This window comes from Myripristis murdjan, chromosome 6 (genome assembly GCF_902150065.1).
Source record: "Myripristis murdjan chromosome 6, fMyrMur1.1, whole genome shotgun sequence".
In the NCBI taxonomy this organism is placed as follows: Eukaryota; Metazoa; Chordata; class Actinopteri; order Holocentriformes; family Holocentridae; genus Myripristis; species Myripristis murdjan.
In genome coordinates, this window is record NC_043985.1 from 16265115 (window position 1) to 16286979 (window position 21865).

General features: G+C 43.1%; 1 protein-coding gene across 1 annotated transcript in view; it reads right to left on the bottom strand.

Moving 5' to 3' along the window:
- Positions 1–16636: 16636 nt before the first annotated feature.
- LOC115360930 (zinc finger protein AEBP2) overlaps positions 16637–21865 on the bottom strand; it is a 32109-nt gene continuing 26880 nt past the window's right edge. The window contains exons 7-9 of the mRNA XM_030054115.1: positions 21324–21437; positions 19490–19519; positions 16637–17810 (exon numbers count right to left, since the gene is read on the bottom strand). Of these exons, the coding sequence (XP_029909975.1) occupies positions 17804–17810; positions 19490–19519; positions 21324–21437 (151 nt within the window). The 3' untranslated portion in view covers positions 16637–17803. The remainder of the gene's footprint in view (positions 17811–19489; positions 19520–21323; positions 21438–21865) is intronic.

Genomic DNA, 21865 nt, shown 5'->3' on the forward strand with positions numbered 1-21865 from the left:
CCATGATATTCAGGCCTGCAAGAGTGAGGTTTTAATAAGAGAAGAGGGTCCTCAGAGCACACTGACTACTGTGTGATGCCGCACAAAGAGAAGATGTGCTGCCTGGTGTTTTGTTGCATGTGTTGAAGAATTCAGCAAGGAGCCTAGGAATATACGAATATCAAAGGAGCTCTCTTCCGTGACTTTGTCTTTGAAACACTCCGTCTTCACCGCTGATTTATTCACATTGTTAAAATTCCCTGCTCTCATTCAAGTGGGCTACACAGTAAGCACTCATGCACATGTATGAATGTGTGCATTGTAATTAGACACAGTTTACTGTATCATTGATATGTACCCCACGACTCAAACCTGAGATCTAAATCACCTTTCAATAACATTAAGGCATCTCAGGTGCGTTGCACATAATACGATGTGACAGGATGATTGGATGGTCTAAAATCATCAAATTATCATTTAACCGCATGAATTGAAGTTGTGCATTTTCTATTTGGGCAGTGATATTTCAATTAATCATTTGGAACAGCTTCTAATGTCATGGAAGTTCTTGGTTTGACTCTCAAGGTATCACATTAAAAATACAGAGAGAGACAGAGACAGAGAAGCACATAGATATCTACATCTATAGATAGATGGATGGATAGATAGATGTTCATGCAGTGTTTCTCTAACATGTTGAATAGATTATGACAATGAGAGCTCTAATGTAATCAGCGGTGACTGATGTCATTCTCAGGTGATTTCCTCCCATCCATTCTCAGTGTAATCAGTTGACTTTAACTTTCTTCAGCTGTCACATCCATGCATTGTTTATGCAGCACTGTTGATGGATTCTGAATTACTTATGGGTTCCAGTGAATCAGGAATGTCTGGTGACATGAGGCTGTGTGTTGGAGAAGTGTGCTTGAAAACAGAACATCCAGAACAGAAACACTAATGGCTGTGGCAGATTTGGAGTAAGAACTAGACCACATTCGCATCTGCTGCATCTGAATCTTTGAAAAACTATTTCACTCATCCCGAAAATTATGTAAGAATATGGCATGACTACAAGCACATGCTCAGCAAGCCCACAAAACAGAAACAGTTCATAAAAACAAATTCACAGTTCACACTTGGGCCAGTTTATGGAAAGGCTGGCTAACAAGATGAGTCTTTTGAGAATTTGGTAGTTGTGTTTGTATCTGAATGTCCACTATTAGACTTGTATGGCCAGGCCAGAGCGGTGTATGTTGACTGAGGAAGGGATTTAAGAAGGCTGGCAGGTCAGTGCTCTGATATGATTGCTATAGGGTAAGTATAAAAAATGCAGGGGCTGCAGCTGGAGAAGAGGAGCCACGCCAGGGCGTCCCACAGATACCACTTCTGTCACATGAGACACCTGACAAACATGAAGGGTAAAATTCCTTACTCATGCCAAATCTCTCTGGTTTCGGGATTTCTTTATTGCCCACAAGTGTGCCTCTACTCCCCCACTACCACCCACTCAGAAAGCTCAGTTTCCACCAGCTATGAGGGAGCTAAGGGACACGGGAGGAGTAGCAGGGGGTGATCAAATGTTCAGAGCATCATCAGCTCCACGCTCCGGCTTAAAAACAAAAAAACCTGATCTGACTGTTCGTGACAAGCTGCAAATGTCACATCATAATCTCACGCAAAGTTCATGTTCAAAGTGTCTTGCAACAATGTGATATCTGCAGCGAGCCTCTTCCCCTCTGCCATGTTGCATCATGGCTGGCTGATGTAAGCTGGCGAGCACAGAGGAAAACACTGCGGCTTCATCCATCCCAGCTCTCAACAGCTCGACTCTCATGCCAGCTTCATTACCTTGGGGAGGCCTGCCCTGCAGTTCCTATTGTCCTCTGATATTGTCCCTGGCCACACCCAGACACTGCTGCAAACATCTGCCTGTGTCTGGCTGTCCTACTTCTGGCAGGGCTATGGATTCATTTGGCCAAGTGCCAGACTCTTCAAAATGTTAAGCCATGATGATGATGCATCCCAAGGATAGCGGTATGGTACGTGAGAATAACAGAATGAAATTAAGATCGTTCTGCCATTGGTCCTTTTCTGAGGGAACAGTAGGGCATGTTGGGGGTGGTCAAGTTTTCCAGATCTGTGCTTGAGGTGGAGGGCTGCTGGATACAGCTGTCTCTGCCATCACGGGCGATGCCAAATGCTGCGACACATCTAAGAGTTGGCGTCATGTTCTTGATCTGAATTTAATGAAATGGAAAAAAAGCGGGCCGTCCAATTCTATTCATGTGAATCCCACCCAAACCCAGTGAACTTCACCATCGCCTGATTTTCCACTTCAAAGGAATATTGAGAGAGGCACTCTCTTTTCTGTGTTGTGGGTAAAGGTTCCAATCAGTTTGGGATTCTGCAGGGGTTTATGCTAAGACAGACTGCAAATGTGAAATCAGGCATTGAAAAGTTTAAAAAAAAAAAAAAAAAGAACCTTCCGCTTTCCATGCAGATCTCTATGGAGCTAGTGTACTTTCAACAGCACCTCTGGGATACGCGCAGTCACATTAACAATGAACAAAAGAAAAAAAATTGCATGCCGTGTTAGGAGTGTTTGAAACTGGAAATAATCTGAATAAAAGGGGTCGAATCCAAAGTGAGTGTAGTTTGAATAAACAGATTTTGACCCACTACCACCTTTGTATGATCTGTATGATCATGACCATTGATAGTTTTTGTTTTGTTCTGAGAGAATTTAAAATGGCATTAAAGAAAGAAAGAACCAGTATGAATGAAATGCCATAGAACAAGCTTAAGATGGTTTGCGTCTTTAGACATCTGATACACAGTGAACCTAATTCCTGGCTCAGAGTCTTGATGAAACAGCTGTCCAGGGGTTGGTGCCTCACTGTCCATCCATCAAGGACAGTCTGACTTCACTGCCTACCTGTGAAAACACACGGCAGTGCACCTCACCTCTTGGTCTCACTGTAGGATGAGATGGAGCAGCTTAATGGTTCCAATCCAGCCCAAATAATGGCAAGAGAACTTGGACGCCTTTTCATTACATGTCCTTGCTGCATGGCTTTACATGCCAATTTACATGAACTTACCTCAGAGCACTAATGTGTCGCAAACATGCTGAGGATTCATATTTGAGTCATGTTTATTTTGTATATATAGTAGTTTTCAGATCTGAGCAGTTAATAAACAGGTAAACAGGTTTGGACATTATTAATATTAAATATTAAATTGCTTCTCTCTGTTAGTTTTATTTCCATTTCATGCTTTTAAAGGTAGGTTAGGCAGTCGAAATATCTAATTAAAACATTAAAGAACATTAAAACATTAAAAGAAAAAAAAAACATACTGCTACAGCTACCTTTAGTGGAATAACACTGCAGGTTAAAAATTAGTTGTGGCTGTTAAAGTGATTCTCAGTGAGAGTGAGTGGTATGCATGAGTGCATAGGTATGTGCTCTGATAACTGGTTAGGGATTTTCGATGTGTAAAAATTGCCCTGTGGGTGTATATGTAATATACGCACATGCCCTTGGCACACACAGTGGTGTGTGTTTGTGCATAGTGGAATCACATACAATACTGCTGGTGTGTGTGTGTGTGTGTGTGTGCGCGCAGCATTAGCAGCGCAGAGCTGTGCTGAGCTGTGCAGGAGGACAGCATGGAGATAACCTAGTGACGTCACAGCCAGAGTCAGATCTGCTATCTCTCCCTGACAGCAGGGCCGTGCGTCACTCCCTGCATGCCAAGCCAGGGAGAGAGAGCGGGAGGGAGGGAGGGAAGGAGGGAGGGAGAGAAAGCAGAGAAGCAGGGAGGATGGAGTGGAGCATAAGCGCCTGGAGGATGCCTTTGACCATTTAGCGGAGGCAAGTGGGACCTGGGCCAGGGCTTCTCCGAAGTGTGCTAGCTGAGAGAGTTTTTAATAAGAATAAGGAGGGATGGGGGAGGCGGCAGGGGGGGAGATAGCATAGAGAGGGCTCTCTAAGTGGTAATCAGAGAGAGAGAATGAGTGAGAGGTGGGAGGAAGAGGAGACGGCAGGGAGAAGAGCAGGGTAAACATTCTGAGCTGAGGTATAGATAGGCAAAAGAGAGGGAGGAAGAAAAAGGAGAGGGGGAGGCCTGTGTGCTGAGAGAGGAATACACAGAGATGGGTGCAGGCAGAGGGGAAGGTCCAATCTCAGTTCATCATATGATAATGAATGTTTTTACATGAAGGAAAAGCAATGTGATTCATAGAATCTGGAGCAGGGGTTCGTCATTGTGCTGACATGCAGCAGCTTGTACTCATGCTAATTATAGGCATTGTTGTGCGATAATTACATTCACGGCAGTCTCTTTTGAAAAGCAGAATTCCTCCCTATGGATTTCTCTTCTTCACATTACTCAAATTCCAGTATCAACACAACCACACACATGCTCTTCATTACAATGGGGACGGCACAATTTTCGGGGGTACCAGAGAGAGCGGGCTAAGTGTAAATAGAAGACGACCGAAAAGAAGATCCGAAACAGAAGTTAGATGGAGAAATGACCGGTGGGTGAGGGTTGTGTGTGCTGGGCTGCAGCAGAGGAACCTGTGATTGTGTATGTTCATTTGAACACACACACACACACATGCAAGGAGACACACTCAAGCCCATACATACTCCTTAATATACACTCCAACAGTGGTAGAATCAGGGTGTTGCACTGGTCATTAGCACGAGTCTGTGTTTACTCATGCAGAAGTTGCTGCCCTTAGTTCCCCCCGCATATCTCAAGTTGCAATGTGTCACACGTCATCCAAACAGGTGGTGTTTACAGTCAACTTTACTGTCCCTCTGTGAGCACCAATATGAAGCCTGTATTTACCGAGGAAGAACTCCTTCAGCAATCATACTCTCTAAGAGCCATCTGCCAGTGTGTGCCTCATGCTACATGTGAACGATTACATATTTCTGTGCATCTTCGTTCTGACGTTATGTCATTAATTTTGTTTCTCCCCACACTGCTGATGCCACAGCTTCTTGGGCAACAAGAGGCAAACTCAGAAAGACACTTCACACTTTAGAGCACTTGACAAAATCATTTTCTACAAAGCATGTCTGTTGTTTACTGAGCAGTGTAGAGATATATGAAGTAAAAGTTCTATCATTGTGAAAATTGAACTTGAATCTTCCTATCTAAACTTAAACATTTTTTAATTTAGCAACTTATTTATTAGTAATGGCCCAGTCTACTTACTTTGTATAATGTTACTTAAAACAGTGTATGTTAAAGGGTCAGCCCCCTCAACCATTGCCCCACCGTGTGTCCATCTTTACAAATGTATATTGCATGGCCAATCTTTGATCAAACCCACAAAACTTTATTTTAAATTTCTTAGATACTAAATATGTCATTCTGAAATACAATCATTCACAGTCTTTCTCAGCCTTGCTTTGTCAATTTCTCTCTCTCTTTCTTGCCTTTTCACGTTTTCTCCATTATCTCCCACATAAACACACAAGAAGGAGAAAGGAGGGGTTTTCACAGCACTCACAGGTCGAGTGAATAAAAGGAGGCGGTTGAAATCTTGCTACTGCTGGAGTGCATGACAGTCACATGAATTCTGCATGGACAATGCATTTGGATCAGAATTTGGTGTGCGACGTGTGATGAAGGGGGCTGGTTCCGTGGTTGGGTTAAGGTTAGGGTAGACACAACAGCACGACACAGGAGAGACAGGACATTGTTTCCCCTGCATGAGACCAGAGTGATGAATGATGAGGCGATGGAGGAATAAAGAGAGAGAGAGGAAAGACAGGGGAGAGAGAAAGGGAGAAGCAAAAGAGAAATAAAGAGAGCAAGTGTGGAGGACAAATGTGTTTATTTGACTGGGGGTGATTACGATCAGACAAGGTGAACCTAGCACTTTTGTGAAGGGCGTGATCCCTGAAGAGGGAGAAAATCAGAAAGACAGACAATGGGGGGGGCGTGAGTGAGAGAGAGAGAGAGAGAGAGCGAGGGAAGTAAACGCTCCAGCCAGCCGAGTGAGCGGCTGCTTTAAAAAAACATCTGGGAGCCATCAGGGAGCGGAGAGGAAAACGCTGGACTCAGCTGAAACTCCATGCTCACGCTCCCCTCTCACTACACTGCCTGCTTCATATCCAACTAACACCTTCCCCCAAAAGACAGAGAAAAGAGGAGGGAGAGTGCAGTGTATCAGAGAGCAGAGAGAAAGACCTTGAGCTCTGCAAGCTCCTGCTCCCCTCAGATTACAAACGGGGCTGAGTAAAAGTGGGCCATATAGTATATAGTGAACAAACAGGATTTCTCTGAGGTCAACGCATTGCAATATGTTCGCTGTAAATGACATTCAGACACGCAACTTGGCATGTCTGACATTCATTTGAAGCTGTAAAACTGTAATATATAAATGGCTCGCCATGCGATGTTTGGTTCGGCCACACAGTGTCATAGCATATACTCGCCTGCGTTTTCTCCACGCTGTCATCTGCGGTCATTGATCATTTGAAGAATTCAACATATGACGTTAAAGAGGCAGCGCACTTCCATAGATGGCTATAAGAATTTACCTCCACAGGCTTTCACTTGAAAACACAGAGAGACATGGAGTTTCCTGTGTGGTCACAGTGGTGTGAGCACAGGGTGGCATCCGTCCATGCCTTCACTGAAATGGCACGGCTCATGTGATGGCATTAGCAGAAATGTCAGTCACCCAGTCCCAGCGGTTGTGTAAAGGGCAGACTGTCTTTCTCCATGGCACCACCGCAGCCATTCACTAAACCATTGGATTCTCATACCCCATGTCTGACTATTTCGCTTTCAAAAGATGGAACACACACACTGTAATTGTGTGCGTGTTCCATTGTGGGTGATTCACATGAGCACCACTGTCTAACTTGAGTTAAAACAACAACAACAACAACAAAAAGTTCTTTACTTCCAAAAGGACATATGTACCCTTGCAGAAAAGTGTCATCTCAAAATCAAACTTTGTGCAGGATAAGAGGTGATTCAGATGCCTAATAATGTGAGATAGCTCACTCATTCATGTAAGGCAATGCTGTTTTTACATGCCCTCTTGCACAGGGAGGTCAGAGGTCAGAGTAAGTGACAGGACAGCATACTCAAACCGTAGGATTTTGTTCACGGACACATGTTTGTGAATATGTGGAGCCTGAATCCAGTTACACCAGGTGAAAGATCAGGTATTTCACATTACCTACAGTTAGCATGGCTAGCACAGAGAGCACTGTAGAAATAAAGTCCTCATTTGGAGAGCTGTACTGTTTAGTACATGCAAACTCATCCCATTGCATTGCTATGTTGCTTTTTTTAATATTGTTATTGTCTTTTGTTGAAAGTGGATTACAGCATGAGGGGTTCAGGCACCACGTCATCCCCCGCAACATTGTTCTGGTTCGAGACAGACAGCCCATCTGGCACTGATACAAGGAATCGTGACCTTGGATTTGTAAGAGTCCATCTGGCAATTTGGTCAAAATGAGGGTTTTGGATTATGAAGCTCTACAAACAGTTTTTTTGCAAATAAAAAATGGTTTTGGTATTTGTTTTGGAATGCAGAATGCGAGCACTCTAAATATCTCAAAACTACACTCATCACAGCTCAAACCTGATCATACTTAACTCTCTAAATATTAACAGCAACAGTCATTCCCCTCTCCTAGCCAAGTCTATCCATTACGGCAATGTGCTGAAACTGGCCTGTAGCGAGGCTGCATGCAGCTGAGTTACTGTATCTCTGGACACTACAACCAGAACTTAGCATCAGCATTCATGTCAGGCCAGGAGAAAATGCATTCCTTTATAAGCCATTTGTAGAGTGGTTCTTTCCATCAAATCTGTAACAAGTCCAATTTCTGTTGGTAATCCCCTTCTGAAAGAACACATTGATATGTAAATTGTTGTCTCAGGATGGGAGAGTGGTTATTAAAAAGGGGATACAGATTGAAAATGATTCATGGAAGACCCCTGTAATGTATTCATACCAGGGCAGTACACTCCTGTCCTAACATCTCCAATGCCGCCACTAGCATTTGCCTCACAATCGTTTCTTTATTATTCTGCTGGATATATTTTCAACAGCGCGGAATTAAAGGAAAATAACCACTTAAACCTGCAGTCTAAGCGCTCATTAATATCTGAATAAATCCATCTCACACTCCACAGCAGTGGCACGTAAGAGTGAAAATAGATATTTTAAATATGAAAACAAACAGCCATTGAGGCTGTCTCTGGGAAATTTTAGATTGACGTGCTACGAATACACCATTATTATAAGCCTCGACTCACAACGTAATATTTTTAACAGTTTACTGCCGATACAGCAGTCTTCTTGACTGGCCTCAGTGGCTCCATCTCCTGTGAAAACAAGCTCAGAAATAGGTCCGGCTCGTCCTTGGGCGTTGTGAAGCCAGCACCCATTATCTTACTGTCCAACTCTAAAGATGTATTCCATATCAAATCCATGCTGTTCTACCAATTATTACTTTCAGATGTTTTCAGCTTTTCACCGCCATCCACTGCCACATTCTCTACCGCATCTTTAAAGACAGCCCTGCCATCTCATATCCAGACGGTGGCTCCTATTTGACAAGTATGTATTGACATTTTCCCTCTCCCTGCTCCTAACCCGTGTAGATTCACATCAGTTCTCCGACAGAGATCAGCAGAGCGTAGAGGCACAGTAAAGGTCCTGACCCCTGCGGTGTAGTGGAAAAACAATGACCTATACAGGCAGGGAGAGCTCATCTCCCACTGTAATAACTATCCCATCAGACCGTGGGATTTAAAGGCTTAGGGCGAACCAAAGCCTGGTGACCTCACTTGACCTCACCGTGATGGAAGTATTCACGAGGGACAGCCTACCTTCAAACACCTGAGTCCCCTACATTTCTCAACCAATCTGTCGTTATCGTCCTGCTTGTTTCGAGGTAGACGTGAGAGGATATTATAAAGAGGGATGGTTATGATAAAAGATTCTGTTCTGAGTGGGTGAGAAAAGGCTTGTGTGCCAACCTACTACTAAAAGTATCTTGTGTGTATAGCACCAGGCTAAAGTAGTGCTACATACTGCATGTTGTCATCAATTCATATTACATGACATCCTGTCTGTACTGACTCAACTGTTTTGCAACTGAATCCACATTTTGATCTTTTGTTAAGCATTTTTCTCCATACTCTATCTTCCACTCTACTCTCCACTTTCTCTGCCTCTGCTCCTCGACTCTCCTTTCCCAGCACCTCCCTCTGTCTTTGCGTTGCCATCCAGATGAGTTAGCAGTGACGACAGTAATGATGCACGGAACAGGGCAGAGTCCGGGACGGAGCAGAGGAAGGCACTAGCATCATCATCGCCATCACTGTCATCATCAGCCAGATGAGGAGAGCCAAACGTGAGCCCTGTCGGTCCCCATCAGGCTGGCTGACAGTCACAAACTCATCTCTTATTCACTCCACTCATTAATTATATACAGGCCAGAGGAGCCCTGAGAGGCTGGAGGCTGCGCAGGCCCCCGCCACGTGTCGTCTCCAGCTACAACACAAATTCATCTTTGATAGACTGATTGGCTGCTGCTTGGATGAAAAGTGCACAGAACAAACCACAACAGGCCTCACAAGTCAGATACAATGTTCCCCAAATATGGAATTCTGGATCCAATACATTTTTTTTTTCCTATGGGGAAAATGCATAGGGTTGTCACACCATTTTATCTTCATGCTTCTCTTTTGAATGGGTCTGGATCCACTGAATTCTGCTGCTGTTTTCCAACTGAAATTATTATTTGGCTAACATGGCAGCACACAAAATGCATAGCTGGCGGCTCTGTGATCAGCTTTGCCGACTAAATTTACAAATACAAATTATTCTAGCTTGCTGATGAGCCATATCTGGTTGGCAAGCTGCCATGTCCATTTCTTCGGCCAATCTTTTATCTTTCAAAGTACTAAGAGGAGGAGAATCACTACAACTCTGGTTGTGAGTGACAGAACATCATATGAATAACCACGCAGCCTTTAGCAATTTACTTTTTCAGACTACATTAATTGTGTTTAGGCTCTAAAAAAAATTTGCAAGAAACTTTCTCTGTCACTAACAGACATCCAAATGGGGTGAATTATTATTTTCTCCCTTCCATGATCTATTTTTGGATGTGGAAGGTCTTGAAAATGCTAACAAACCAGAGACAAATGACGACACAACTTCTGAGGCCAATGGCCAAACAGTCTTTGTTGGTCTTTAGTAGTCTCTCTGTTCAACAGGAAGTGGACAAGCAAGCCAACATTATCCAGCTTTGGCATTCACACATGACTCCAGTTTTCTGCTCTCATGCCAAACTTTTGTTTCCCCAACTGGAATTTACGAGGCAAATGTAACCAATAGCAAGTGAGAGAGACAATGTATAGTCCTGGAAAACATTGATTTAGGAAGAAAAAAAAACAAAGAAAGAAAGAAAACAACATTTAAGAGTCCAGACAGTCCATTAAAAACTCTGTGTTTTACTTGTATCAGCAACATGTCAGCTAAAAGCATTGTAAAATAGTGTTTTGAATTTACAGTGTTGTCATCGACTTGATATATCCTGGTGTTATCTTCTGGGGAACATCTTAATATAAGAAGAGCTGAGCCTCAAGATGCTATCTGGAGCATTCTGCTGTCAAGTGGTCTCTGCTATTGAGAAGGAACATAGGCTGATGGTTGGATTAGCCATTACCTCTGTACAAACACCACTCATTCTGACAAGTAAAAAGCGCTTGTAGCCGTCCTTGGAAAGCGATGGAGTACTTGGCAACAGACCTGCTCTTACATTGTCAGCGGCCTGATCCTTCCACTACGGCTTAAGTGCCGCAGAGATGACTAGACTAGTTTGATTGTTTAAAAACACACAAACACACACATGCACGTGCATGAATACAGACACACACTCACATGCACAAACATTTTTACAGTCACTAAGTATTTCCATATCAGGCAATGTTGCTGGAGTTGGAGAGCCTGTTCATTCAGAGAGACAGAGGAGGGCTGGCCCTTAGATGAAAGAAGTAGCATCCATGCCAGAGTTAGCGTGACATGCCCACTCCTTGTGTGTGTGTATGTGTGTGTGTGTGAGAGAGAGAGACTGGTCATACACCAGTGCATTAAGTAACTTGACCTAAGCAGGCAGCTTAACACCAACTCACGAGTCAGACAGATCTGACAAGCGAAGCTCAACGATCTATTTTACACTAGATGCACTTGCACTACGTTGTGTCCTCATAAACAAGAAGTGATAATTGTCGCTTTTGTCACTATGGCTGCAGTGCATTTAAAAAGGTAAAGTTGTCAGTTATACAACCAACCAAATGAGCCATCTCAATAAATCGACAGTATATCACCTTCATGCACGATCTGAGACCCATAACACTGCACAACAAAGGATCTTTCCAGCATATCATATGCTTTGTTTATTGGCCAATACATGTGACGTTTGCACGCCACAGTGTACCCAGGGAAACAGGCTCATGAGTAATTCACTGACTCAGTAAATCATACTCGTTACAATCTATTCCCAGTTGGCAGGTCAGTCTAATCCATATGGGATTGATGGACTTTCTTTTTGCTCTCAGATGATGCCTAATGTGAGGAGGCAAAAGAGGAATAAAGCTGTGGCTGTCAAAAAAAACTATCATAAATAGATAATGAAACGAGGAACAGAGGGAAGGATTGCGAGAGATATATGGAGAGACCACACAGAAAGCTGGGCAGCAATTGTGACAAATCACTGAAGCCTGGAAAATGGGAGGCCGCAAGAGGAGAGGCAGCGAGCCAATCAGATTTCAAAGACAAATGTATTTAATCATTAGAGCAAAGGGGTCCCACTCAGTTAAAGGAAGAACCTCAACACAACCAGCAGGCCTCAATTACCATGCTGACACTAATTGCGGCTATTCACAGCAGAGATGTTAGGGAGATGCCAATGACATGAGATGATGCCAATGAGTCCAAGATACACGATACTGTCAACATTAACTATACTTCCCTGTAAGTAATTTCATATGACATTATCTTGATCACCATCAGTCCATCTCTCTCACGTCACATTTCCTAATTCACAGCCATTCTGTCTTAGGTTAAGGATGATCTCAAGGAATTTGACAAGAGGGAATCGCGTTCCATGCCAAGGAGAAGCGTGACATTATTCCCTTGTGGCAAACTGTCACCTTTGACCTATGGGAAATGTAGTTCAGCACAACATGTGAACGATTGAGATACCAGTTTTGACTTATTCCACTGCACATGTGGTGCGAGGCACTCTGACGCTGGGCATGGCTAATGTGCCTTGCCCCCGGGCCAGGGATTAGAACACAGAAAAGAGCCCTATCCATCTTCTGAGGCGTCCATCATTACGACGTGGCTTGCTGCAATCACTGTCATTTGATCTTGTGCCCTTGACCCTCAGCCCATCAACCTGCCGTGGTGAGGGTGTCGTGTCAAAACTGAGACAAGTTACTGGAAGTGCTCCACCTCTGGAAGTAAGTATACTCACGCTGACCAGGAATCAGGGATTCAGTGAGGAGTAACGCCATGTATGTTCAGTTCAACCTCATTTGGATTTAAGCAATAGTGCCTGTAGGCTGACATTTTCATCACAGTTTTTAAACTTCCAAGTGTTCTGAAAATAAGTAATTAAAAAAAAAGAACAAATGGATGAATGAATAAGACTTGAGAAAAAAAAAAGACCAAGAAGTCGATTTGCTTTTGTGTTGATAGTCATTTGCCCTATGCCCGACTGAAGATCGACAGTAGCCAATGCCGTGGAATCCCACTAGAAGCTTCTTGTCTCCCTTACGCTGAAAAAGAGATGTGCTGCAGCTATTAAAACTATTAAATTATATCCACTTTGAAAACAGAAGTTTATTCTTTGCTGAAATGGCTGACACAATGTCACGAGAAATGCGTTTCTCCTCCACTCCCTATTGTTACTCCTTCTCCTGCACCGTTGATGACACACACTGAGGATCTGATGAAATACTACCATCTATAAATAAAAGCTCTTGCTGTTGTTCAGCTCCACAGCCTTATGAGAGAAGGGGGGTGAGGGGTTGGGGTGCTGCGTCCGCTTACATGGCCAAAGGGCCCTCCACTACTGTGGCAGCATTCGTAGAAGAGTGCTAATGTCAAAACAGCAAGCAGGGGTCTTGGGTGAGCACAAAGCACAAAGTCTCACAAAGAGCTTGACATTGTCTCATTCATGCAGGCTTTCTCATCCCTCCCAGGCCAACTGTAATGATGACTTACATAACCTCTATGCATTGACTCCTTGCTCCAGAGGGTCCCATTGTGACGTCTGCATAACTTAGACTACAGTTTAAAGACCCAGTGTGCTGAGGGACCAATCATGTGATTCTCTGAGGTCTGGACAGATGCTGAATGGCATGGTAAATATTACATGAATGTAATGCTAGAAGCATTTGATGAAGGGCAATATGTCAGTATTATACTGACATATTGTGATATGACTCTAGAAGCCAACTATAGGTTAAACAAACACAAGCTTAAGTTGTCTTTATATTTATGTCTGCTAATGTTTAAATTGCGCACCTCTTCAAGTGGCTTTGGTGTCAAGTTTAATGCTGCCAATACATAGACATTACATATTGTCTGGGATTTTGGGTATTATAATATAGTGATATGGCATAATTGTTTTCCTGATTTCAAAGTCTGCATTGCAGTGAAGGGATGCAATATGCCGAACCTATTAGACTCTTCGCTGTTCTGTTATTTACCTACCTGTTTTTGTCATGGTGTCCATATTATCACAAAGCTTGTGTGTAAATATATAATCAAAGCACTGGCAGTCATTCCTACAACACTGTCACATTAACATTGAGGTATTCAATACAGTTATTGTGAATTTTGACATTTGATTTTGTTTATATCGCCCACTTGTAATTTGATGTCCACATTGTGAACCACTACAGCACAGGCTTTTCAATGTTTTGGCAGGTGTCTCTTTTATGACAGAATTCCAGTCACCCACAAAATCTGCATTACACCAAAGGAAGTCAACGCTGCACTACAGCCTCATGACTGGCTTGCTTGGTTCCAAACAAGTGAGGATGACTGACTTCTCCAGGCTCAGTAGCTAGCAGATGTTTAGCCAGGACGAGGTCCTTGTGTTGACAGGAGGGGTCAAGAGTCGGGAGCACTTAAAGACAGATTATTGATCATTCTTCCGGAGCCTGCAGTGATGGAGGGGCCCAAAGCTGTCAAAATATGTTTGTGCCAAATGCTTAAACAAATGAATAATCCATAAGAATGAATAATACAAGGAGATGAAGCTATGGACAGACAGTACTGTCACAACACGCATTTGCAGCATCTCAAAGGGACTTCAAAGAAAAATACGACTGATTGAGATGGAGAGGCTGCTCAATAAAAAGACCATTAAGGACCAGCAGCGGGACGTAAACCCAGTGAAAATGGCATCTACAAAGGAGGAGGGAAAGTGGCTTGAGTTAAGCTGTTTACACATTGTCTTGAAACTCATATACTCCTGTCTCCTCTTCACACGCATGCACCACGCATACACTTGCTCCAGATTCCCCCATAAAACCCTTATATGGGCTCTTGTCACACTCTGGTGCATGTGAAACCACCATGTTTGTGTAATATGATTTCTTTGATTTTGTCATTTTTACATTCACTATTTCCAAAGCCAGATGTTGTTGATGAGGTGTGAAGCCTCGTGAAAGTAATGTGTTTGCCATACTCAGGAGTACTATAGGACCGTCTGGGTCAGTGTAAAATATTTTACCCTAAACTATGAACAGGACGTTGATGCGTGTCTTGACTGTATGTGTAACAGAGCTGAAAATCTGAGCGTTAATGCATTTTATATGTTTTTGTCTCAGAGCGTATTACTTGAACAGTACTCTTCTAAGTACTGTTTGGCCTTTAGCATGCCACAATCATTAATACAGCCTATAAAACAAGACTCCTAGATTGTTCAGGTTTACCGCCAGCATCTCTTATTCATTTCCTAGCATTTTCTTATCAAAAATAGGCAATGCAATGTGGGATAACACAATTCCAGACCAGGATTTAGAGCAGCAGCTCATCGCTTTTGTTCTTGATGCGATGCCTCCATTCTTCATTTAGCTGGTGGCGAACGTAGCCAAAGCAAAGGAAAGACTGTGTGCCCAATGAGAAACTCAGACGGTGGATTCTGAAACCGAGTGTAAGCAGAGCTGCAGGCGGTGGAAGAGATCCAAGTTGGAGCAGTTGGACCACAGAATCAATGGACGAGCCCTACAAACAGACGCACTGTCAGACATGAGAAATGGACCAGCTTAATGAGGCTCACATGTCACAAGAGATCTGACTGTGATTCATTACCGAGGATGTCCTGTTACTATATGAAAACAATATGACATGAGTACATGAATAATATCAGCAGGGACTGATTGCTCCAAAAGGAAACATCTTTGATCTGGGCTTTTCCAGTATAAAATCGGGCTTACGGGAATGGTGAAGTAGTGGGTATTCGGAGGAGGAGGGGATGAAGGAAGAACACCTCACTTCATTTTAGTGGGTGAATGAACAGACGTCACTTGAGGGTTTTCTTACACAGCCAGGGTTAAGGTTTCTGTGAGAACGACTGGCCGCTTTCTCAATCATCTGCCAATCCTTTTGTCCATTTCTGTCCTTTGCTCCAACCGATGTCACCGTGGAACTGATGGCTCCGACAGGCCTTGGCAAAAATGTCCTTGGTTTCACTTAAAACATCCTGCAAATAAAAAAAGCAAAATACTCGCGAGACATGCTGGAGGTACGGGGAGCCAAGAGAGATGTAGACATTACAGAAATGCGTGTGGACGAATGTTCAGAGCAATGGCAATGATTCTTGATGTTTCTCTGTGGAACATCATATGAAAATGCTATAAAGCCATCCCTAACATTATTTATTACCATGAACCAGTCAGGGTTATGGCAAATAAAAAAAATGTTAATAAAAAAATGAAATAAATGTCTGTTTTGAATGGGCACTGATGGATTGCTGGGGAACTTTTGAGCAATATATAAAAAAAGAGGACAGAAAAGAAACCGGTTAGTTGGATTCAAGGCCAGATCAACACACCTGCGCCAGATAAAATTAAACATTTGACATGCGCTGTCAAAAACAGACTGATCCTGAAAGGAGAAGTCTGTAAATAAGCTTTGACCGAAAACGGAGCGACACCTGCAGGCCTCGTTAAATAAAACACTGCACTACAGTCTTAAATCCCCATGACTTTTGTGTGTGTATGCATGTGTGTGTGTGTGTGTGTGTGTGTGTGTGTGTGTGTGTGTGTGTGTGCATGAGATAGTGAAGAGCAGGAGAGCAGTGTTGCAGAAGACCTCTCACTGAACCCAGTTTTCTCTGCAGGCGTATTCGCTAACAGCTGAGGACGGCGGGGCTTCTGCCCTGCTGGCCCAGTCATTAGCTCCTCCACAGCACGCTCCCAAAGCTGTTCTGTTAATGGACGCCAGCTAACCCAGCCAACCCCCTCCAGCGCCGTCAAAGGGAACTCAAATTCACACCACAATGAAGGCATTTTCAAGCAAGGTAATAACATCTTGCATCCTCATCTGCACGGATGACCCGTATGCATCACAGTGTCTGTTGTTTTTCCTCCTCGGTTTATTACAAAGTCAGCATTCCACTTCCAACATAGACAATATACAGTAGAAAACACAAATTATTTGAACAACATGAATTCTTGAGTGCTCAGACAGAGGTACTGTAAATCTATCATTACAACAATGATAATACACAGTTCTTGTTCATTTGCGTGTCCAGAGGTTGGGTGTGGAGGTTTAAATGGCTGTGGTTAACACTGCTTTAGTCAGAGGTCAAAGGTAAAAGTGTGTGGGCTTGAAATGTCACTCATGCTCTGCTGGACCTTTTCCAGATATGCGCTGAGGAAGATGAAGAGTTACATAGGAGCACGCTTAATTGTTTGTTATTTCAATATTTTTATTTAACCTGTACCTAACCAGGAAGGCCTCGCTGAGATTAAAAATCCCTTTTTCAGGAGTGTCCTGGCCAAGAAGGCAGCAAAACAATTAACACATTTTGACAATTCACATGGATGGTAGTGTTATTGCTCCAGTAACAATACACACTGCCATCTTATACAGGTCTGACGCGATTGGCACACCTCAGATGTCATCATTGTCAAAGACATTGTGGACAGCAATGCATTCAGTAAGTATAAATAGGACAACCTGATAACACTTCATTCATTTAAAACACCGTTATGACAGCTAGAAATTCCTAATTCCCCTAAAAGTGACAGTTCACATAGATTATCACAGTAAATGCGGTTCTGGTCAAAAACTTCACAAAAATCCACAGTACACTTGGATTTTATGGTATAAAAATAAGTTACAAATCTGCATAAATATTTACACAAAACATTTATAAAATATGATGTGTTTTTGACAAGATCACACAAAATTGTTTATGTACACCTTTTGAGGATTAAGACTATTTTCAGTTTGCTGCTTGTTATAAAACGCTCACTCGGGTTTGTCAGGGAACAAACCCTTTGTAAATGGTTGATCCAATTCAACACCACACTTGATGACAAAAGCAGTTTCAAATATACAAGATGGAGAGGGGGAAAGTGGAGAACGGCGGCATAACCGAGTCTTGTCCTTTTTTTTTTTCTCCACTTCACTCCTCTCTTTCAGCAGAGACAGAAGAAGAGTGTTCCATCCCGTACAGATAAACCTCCTATGAACAAGGATTTCCCTTTAAGTACCAAGTCCACAGCTGACTCCTTACAGGCTGAGCACAAAGACAGGGGAGAAAAAGAGAGAGGGAGAGTCGGTCTCAGTGTGACATGAGAGAGATTACAGTGTGAGGAATGGGTTTTATCCTGAGTGCACAGACACTGAGCTGACTTGCTTTGCAGACACATTACACTATGTATTACAGTGCCTTTACTGCACTGAGCTGCTAGGGTCAATTAACGGAATAATGAACAAAGTCCAGATATGACCTTTTACTTGAGTGAAACTGTGGAATGCCAAGGGTCATGGATTCAAAATGGCCTGCTTCTCAATTAACTGTCTTTATGGTACATGAGGATCATCTAACTGCGGGCAACAGAGTAATCAGCTACAATGATGTGTCGCCACAGAGGAGACAGCAGCGGGGGCTTTTACTGCTGAGGCGCTGATCTTTACTGTATTATCAGTGCACTAGCTCTGTTGGACCTACATTATAACAAAAAGAATACGGAAATGTTACGGTATCTGGTGCAATAAACATGAGGCCAACCTGCTGAGCTCACTGTCAAGACAAAAGACTAGAGGGGGCTAGACACACATGCATGCACACACACACACACACACACACACACACACACATACACACACACACACACACACACAGGGCTGAAAAAGTGACTCGACTTTGCTCATCTGCACATGGCTACATAAAAAAGCCACTGATGGTCTCTATCAAGCCTGTTGTGCTCAACACACTGATTAATTATGCATCTTTTGCTATTTAGCAACCTAGTTATGGTTTGTGTATCTGTGATTATGCTAATGCTGCTGCCAACTATGCCAGTGCAGCCAACCTTGCTATAATTCCTCTGCTGTAAAAATATACCATGGATAGAGACTACTGAAGGAAAATACTGTATGTTAATGCATATATCTGTTTGCTCTGCTCAAAATTAACTCTTCACTCTCTATCATTTCAAATTTGGTTTTCCATATGGAAACATATTTTTTCTTAATTCAGATTCAGATTCCTGAGACACATATTCAAGCACTAGGGACTGAATTGCCTTTGAATTAATCCAGATTGTTTTTTTTGTTTTTTTTTAATAAAAATTAATCATTTAAATGTGAGTATCCCATATTAACATTTGTGCAATTCCAGCTAGAATTTGTCTCTCCATGCTAGTTAATGCTAGTTTTGTTGTCACAACATATCTTGTCTGCATTAATACAGTATGTGAGGTCCTGTTACTTCTTGTCCAGTATCTAGTGTGTAAATGCAATATTGTGTGAGACTCCCATGTCAGCATCAGATAACCGGGTCAGTTTTAGACTGCACACATTCCACTTGCTGAATTAAATTCTAGTTGTAGGCTGTGAGCTACTCAAGGATTACATTTTCTCCACATTCCAAACACTGGCAACCTTGTCGCCATGCGATCCTATGAGCAGTGTGCAATGTGAGCTAGCTGATCTCTGTAACAGTGTAGCTAAATGACTGCAGTACACGGTTGGCTGCTGTTGGACGGTTTAGCTGTCGGCAACAATTCTTTGACAACAAACATGGAAATGGGGCAACCACAACCTACATCAGCCAATTTGTCTGTAATAGAAAATTATTGGACCTTTTGAAATGCAGTGGCTTCTCAAGCTGGTGTTAACACAGAAGTGAGGTGCCAGCTCACCCTGCGCTTCCCTTCCCAAACCCGCATGCAGACCTCTGCACTGGCTTACCTTCGCTTCAGCCGCTTCTGGGGAAGTGCTCTGGGAAGACAAACGAGAGATCGCTTGTGAAGCTAATAAGCAAAAATGTTGTAGGGTGAGTGTTAGCTAGATGTGTGCATGTTTGACTGTGATTACATGTTTGTGTTGATTTCAGTCCAGTATGGCTGAGCATGTGACAAAGACAGAAAACCTAAAAAAGTAAGTGGGCAGGGAAACACTGTGCATATCACAATCCTGGGCTACTTCTAGCTCAGTCCCTCTCTCTGCAGCTCCACATCAGTCTGAACACCTTGCTATACCTTCCACCATAAGCATCAGCCACCTCATTTGTTTGGGGATTTCATACATTAGGATAACCTTGACATAAATTGGCTGAGTGCTGACGGTTATATTCAACGATGAAACTAGAGTCCAGCAGCAGCAGCCCTTACAGTTACTGAGCCTTCAGGTCCAATTAAAATCAGCCAGCCTGTGTGCTGATCAGCACACTTGTGTGCCATATATCTCCAGAATGATGACCACTTTGTTATTTTAGGCACATTGTTCCTCTTTCAGGATTCATTTTCAGCCTTTTATGGCATGCCATAAAGCTAACCCTATTTTCCCATTGCCTTTCACTGGTAATGGGAGTGGTGAGACTTGGAGAACTGAACAGGAATCAAATCATATCATACCTAATGTGTGCAGGAATGTGTCCATATGAAGACAGAGAGGATGTATGCTGTGGAGCTGCAGTTGCAGAGGTTTTTGCAAGGGTTTTCCCTGTTGTTTTGGATATGTACTGCTGTTGTAATTAAGGGCTGGTGATACAGACTTAGAATCGTATCAATATATATTCAAGATGATAGAAAAAAGGACAACGAATAGTGTCTCACATAGGATGATACTGTTCATCGAGCAAATACATTAGCCTATATCTAGCCTATTTCTTATTTCACCATTTTAACTGTAAGTGTTTTACTCCATTTACTCTGCTCACCTGGCTTTTCCCTTTTTTATGTACATATTTATTCTGGTATTATCATGAACTATATGGCACAGCCCTAGTTGTGATCATTTCCAAAAGAATGATGTGATGCTGATTGTGTCACCTCAGCAAACGCATATATTTTGGTCTCATGCCCATCAGCTGAAAAGCTCACAAAAGTGAGAGGCGACCTGAATGAATCATGAATGTCTTAGTGTCTTCATGAAATGTTCCCTTAGACGACAGGGCAAAAGTACTTCCCTGTTTCTGACCAATCAGGGGAGCAAACTTGACTGCGCTAAGCTGAAATCCCTGATCAGGTGCTGTGGACATTTCTGCCTCCTCACACACACACACACACACACACACACACACACACACACACACACACACACACACACACACACACACACACACACACACACACACACACACACACACACACACACACACACACACACACACACACACACACACACACACACGCACACACACACACACACACAAACTAATTTCAGAGCTCATCCTTTCCAGTCTGGTTGCTGAAGTCAGGGGCTGCCGCCACCTGGTGGAAGAAAGTGTTCAGAATAGCACTACGGGTGCATGCATACACACATACACACACACAGGTGGGTAACACCACTACACAAATGAATGCACACATGAGGTGTAGGACTTAGAGGCAAGAGCTTTTGTGCACTTTTGTGTGGCACCATAATACTTCACTGCATCGATCCTATTTAAAGACTATTTCATATTTAAACACAGGCAGCATGTGTTGGACTGACACTAACTGAACTTTCAGTCGTGTGTACGTCTGCGCGTGTGTATCTGTGTGCACAAAGACGCCACTGCCTCTGTCACATGCACACTCACCTGTAGATGTTGGGGTCTAGAAGCATGGCTGTATCCTGCGGTAGTTGGGATAAGTGCACCACTTTAGTCTTCAGCTGAGACCGCTCTGTTTCGTTCACCCACACGTCGGGCAGTCTGCAGGTCAGGACAAACACACAAGTACACACACACACACACACACACACACACACACACACATACAGAAAGACAGAAGACATGTGGTCAGGTTATGGGATCTCACGAGAGAGAGGGAGAGAAAGGGGAGGATGGAGGAGGAGGAGGAAGAGGAAGAGTGAGTGCAGGGGAGGTGAGAGAGATGGACAAAGAGCCCCATTGAGTCCAGAGCACATGTTAACACCTTCTTCTGAACACTGAGTACATTTCCATAAGTAACATGGCCTTCACCACAGCACTGGGACTTGACACACATGCACGTGAACATGCAGACATGCACACACGCTGACACAGAGAGGACAAAGTGTACTGTCCTCCAATGTAGACAAATATCAAGGTAACCTTTTTATCTCCCTGTTTGGGTAACGCTCACTTGTGGGCATTCAGAG